This window comes from Sebastes fasciatus, chromosome 4 (genome assembly GCF_043250625.1).
Source record: "Sebastes fasciatus isolate fSebFas1 chromosome 4, fSebFas1.pri, whole genome shotgun sequence".
Taxonomy (NCBI): domain Eukaryota; kingdom Metazoa; phylum Chordata; class Actinopteri; order Perciformes; family Sebastidae; genus Sebastes; species Sebastes fasciatus.
Genome location: NC_133798.1, coordinates 12,699,952 through 12,703,692, shown reverse-complemented (window position 1 = coordinate 12,703,692; position 3,741 = coordinate 12,699,952). Strand labels below are relative to the sequence as shown.

General features: G+C 43.4%; 2 protein-coding genes across 2 annotated transcripts; both read right to left on the bottom strand.

The window, feature by feature from the left end:
• On the bottom strand, positions 1–1,645 carry LOC141765817 (histone H2B-like). Its single transcript, XM_074632063.1, has one exon. The coding sequence runs from the start codon at positions 577–579 to the stop codon at positions 202–204; it is 378 nt and encodes a 125-aa protein (XP_074488164.1). The 5' UTR covers positions 580–1,645; the 3' UTR covers positions 1–201.
• A 118-nt stretch (positions 1,646–1,763) lies between these two features.
• On the bottom strand, positions 1,764–2,547 carry LOC141765816 (histone H1-like). Its single transcript, XM_074632062.1, has one exon. It carries the CDS (start codon positions 2,479–2,481, stop codon positions 1,864–1,866), a length of 618 nt encoding a protein of 205 aa, XP_074488163.1. The 5' UTR covers positions 2,482–2,547; the 3' UTR covers positions 1,764–1,863.
• Between the last annotated feature and the right edge of the window lie 1,194 nt (positions 2,548–3,741).

Genomic DNA, 3,741 nt, shown 5'->3' with positions numbered 1-3,741 from the left:
ATATTTTGTAGCTTTAATTATACCCTGCAATAACAGTAATATAAGCACCATAGGGAAATTCATGTTTGCTTACTTTGCACACATTGAATTGTTTCTGCATGGTTTAAAATGTATTTATAAAGCTTTAAGAACAGGAACATGTCTTTAGTTGTAGTGGGTGGCTCTTAAAAGAGCCTTTGTGTTGTTGGTTTAGCAGCAGCTTTACTTGGAGCTGGTGTATTTGGTCACAGCCTTGGTTCCCTCAGACACAGCGTGCTTTGCCAGCTCACCGGGCAGCAGCAGGCGGACAGCGGTCTGGATCTCCCTGGAAGTGATGGTGGAGCGCTTGTTGTAGTGAGCCAGACGGGAGGCCTCACCGGCGATGCGCTCAAAGATGTCGCCCACAAAGGAGTTCATGATGCCCATGGCTTTGGAGGAGATACCGGTGTCTGGGTGGACCTGCTTCATCACCTTGTACACGTAGATGGCGTAGCTCTCCTTCCTGGACTTTCTCCTCTTCTTGCCGGTCTTGCTTGCGGTCTTGGTGACGGCTTTCTTTGAGCCCTTCTTGGCCACTTTGGGGGTGGGGGCGTCCGGCATGATAACTGACTGAGGTTTTTCCTAAGACAGACGATGACTTCTGTATCACAGACCGATATGTTTATATCCACTCGATGCAAAGCTGACTGTGCTGTCGCTCGCACATGATTGGTTGTTTCCTTAGTGGGACTGAGCATGCGCTAAACAGTTAACCCTCCCTGAGTTATTTACTGTAGATAACAGGTGTGAAAAGTGTTTTATTCACTGACGAGAACAGAAAGTAAAGAAAAAACACATCACTTCACAAGATGATAGTTTAGAGTTTAGTTGCGAAAGAGGTTTTTGGTACTTAGTGGTGGAAGAATTACTTTAAATCTTGTAGCCTTCTCGAGTAAAAGTAGCAAAACCAGAGTATAGAAGCTCTCTCTTACAAGTAAAAGTCCTGCATTAAAAATGGCATCAAAATAAAGGCCTACAGAAAGTGCCAAAAGTAGAAGTAGCTACTGAATATGCAGAATGGCCCGTTTCAGGATGCGAAATGGTGGAGTTTATATTATTTCTCATTTGTTACACAAAATACATGTTTATAATAATATTAAATATAAATAATACATTTGTAGTAGCAGGAATGTCAACAGTCAGTGTAAACAAGCAGCCGGAACAGCAATGGAACATTTAAGTGCCTCCCTATTTATTATTTCAACAAATCATTTTTTTATTTCAGCGATCACTTTCACAAAATATTATAGTTATTATTTCTATATTATGTGCCTGTTAATATGATTGCTCTTATTAGTATACTATAGATAAGGTGCCTGAAATAAATGGTTTTATACATTATTTAGTGCTATTCTTTACTGGCTCCTTAGCTTTAGTGTTAACCTTCTGATGTGGAGATTTATAGTGCATTGGTCGTGTTGTGCTGCTCACATTCACTTTCAACTGAGTTTGAAACATTGTGATACTTACAATTAAAAAGAAATAGAAAAAAAGGGGAAATGTGAAGAAGCAAATAATTGCATATTATATTATCCCCTCACACAGCTACAAAGCTCAATAATATGTAACACAGGAAACACTTTTAAGATCAGATGGCTGTCCTGTGAGGTTTATTTATGTCTTACTATTTGTAGGTTTCATCTGGGCCCAAGTTTTTTTAATTATTGTAATAAATAAGTGAAAAGCCCTTGTTTATTTCTCCTCCTAGCTCCAAATATAATATTACGTTTATTTCTGCAGTTAGTGTCAACTGTAAGAATAAACAGGTAATCGCTCTTTAAGGATGATGTGGGTGGCTCTTAAAAGAGCCTTTTTGTCAGAGTGTTTGTTCAGACTGAGAACAGCTCACTTCTTCTTGGGTGCTGCTTTCTTGGCTTTGGGTTTGGCAACCTTCTTAGCGGGAGCTTTCTTGACTGCAGGGGCCTTTTGGACCACCTTCTTGGGACTCTTGGTCACCTTGGTCACCTTGGGAGCCTTAGTCGCCTTAATGGGGCTCTTGGCTGGTTTCTTGGGGCTCTTGGCTGGTTTCTTCGCCTTCTTCGGGGATTTCCTCGCGGCTATCGACTTCTTTGCCGGCATTTTAGCCGCTGCGGGTTTCTTGGCTGCGGGCTTCTTGGCTTTAGGAGCGGCTTTCTTGGCTGGCTTCGGCTTCTCTGCAGCCTGCTTGCTGATCTTGAAGGAGCCGGAGGCCCCGGTCCCCTTGTGCTGGACCAGAGTCCCCTTAGCCACCAGGGTCTTGATGGCGGTCTTGACGCGGGCCTTGTTCTTGTCCACATCGTAGCCTCCGGCAGCCAGAGCCTTCTTGACGGCGGCCAGAGACACGCCGCTCCGCTCCTTGGATGCGGCCACAGTTTTAACGATGAGGTCTCTGACGCTGGGGCCAGTCTTCTTCGGTTTGGAGACCTTCTTCTTGGCTGCTTTGGCCGCCGGGGCGGCTTGAACTGGAGCTGCTTCTTCTGCCATTTCCTCCTGAAGTTTAGTTCCTCTTCACGACAACACGAGAGTGAGACTGGACTGTTGAAGAGCTCGGAGCAGGAGGCTGCACTTAAACACACCATGAGAACCGTGGAGACTCAACCCAGCCCGTGGCTCCTCTGAGCATCTGAAAGCCGTGCCACTTGTGTTTTCTCTTCACTGATAAAACACTCAAAACATCATGTGGGAGAAGTGCTGAAGGCTGACAGTGAAAGTAGCCGATAGCGGACTTGTGTCTCTTCATATTCAAGTCATGTAGAGCTCTGATGCTCTCTGCATCTTGTTTGGGGAGCCTCCAAACCTCACCTATCACCGCCGTGGCCAGCACTGCTCAGCGGCTTTTCTCTCTCATTTCTCTCCTAAAATGATTTAAAATGCATCAGAGCTCCATCAAAAGACGTTTTCCAACTGGCCCACATGTTTGTTCAGGAACTCAATGTAAAAACAACCATCTGCTGTTGATGAGTGTTTAATAAAGTGCAGTTATTGTGGGAGCAGCAAACACACTGGCTTATGGTGCAGTTTAGCCAGACTTCCTATCACCGCTGCTCGCTGCAGTCACAGCGAGCAGCGGTGATGTATCAATTAATCCAGGTCACACACACTCTCTTTGAGATACCACTCATTTATTGTAGAGATGGTTTGTAAATCCTTGCGTGAAGATATGTGTATAGTGGTAACTGAAATACAGAAAATAAAATAGAAAACGTGTGCAGGCATTAGTAATATGTAGTACTAATAAACAAACAGTATTGTATGAAATACACATGCAAGCATACTTTAATGCAAGCTAAACAGTTTAAACATGAATAAAATAAGGAGAACACAGCCTTAATAACTGTAAGGGAGTGTCAACAAATAGCAAACCCAGGCTCTAATTCAGTACAATGAGCATAGTGCACACAGAGGGTGATCTGAGGAGTTGTACGACGGTCCCTTAATGGCGGCCGCGTATGCCCTTTCACTGCGCTGCTCTAACTCAAATGATTGCTGACACAGAAATACACAACTTATTAACATAAACAACATGGTCGGGTATCATATACAGTACGATAACTATATGCATAAATCAACGCTGTGTAAATTGGCGTGATATGTCCGTCAAACTATTATAGAAACACGAGCATTATACATGTGACTTTCTAATTATTATAGCCATGCAGATACTGAATAATAGGCAACTATAAATACTCACATTCTCATGGACGCACAGTAAAGACCATATCAATGAGCAAAGGGGAAAAGAGT

Bases quoted from the DNA above. Each gene is read 5' to 3' on its own strand.
- LOC141765817 (XM_074632063.1), bottom strand. From the start codon at position 579: ATGCCGGACGCCCCCACCCCCAAAGTGGCCAAGAAGGGCTCAAAGAAA.
- LOC141765816 (XM_074632062.1), bottom strand. From the start codon at position 2,481: ATGGCAGAAGAAGCAGCTCCAGTTCAAGCCGCCCCGGCGGCCAAAGCA.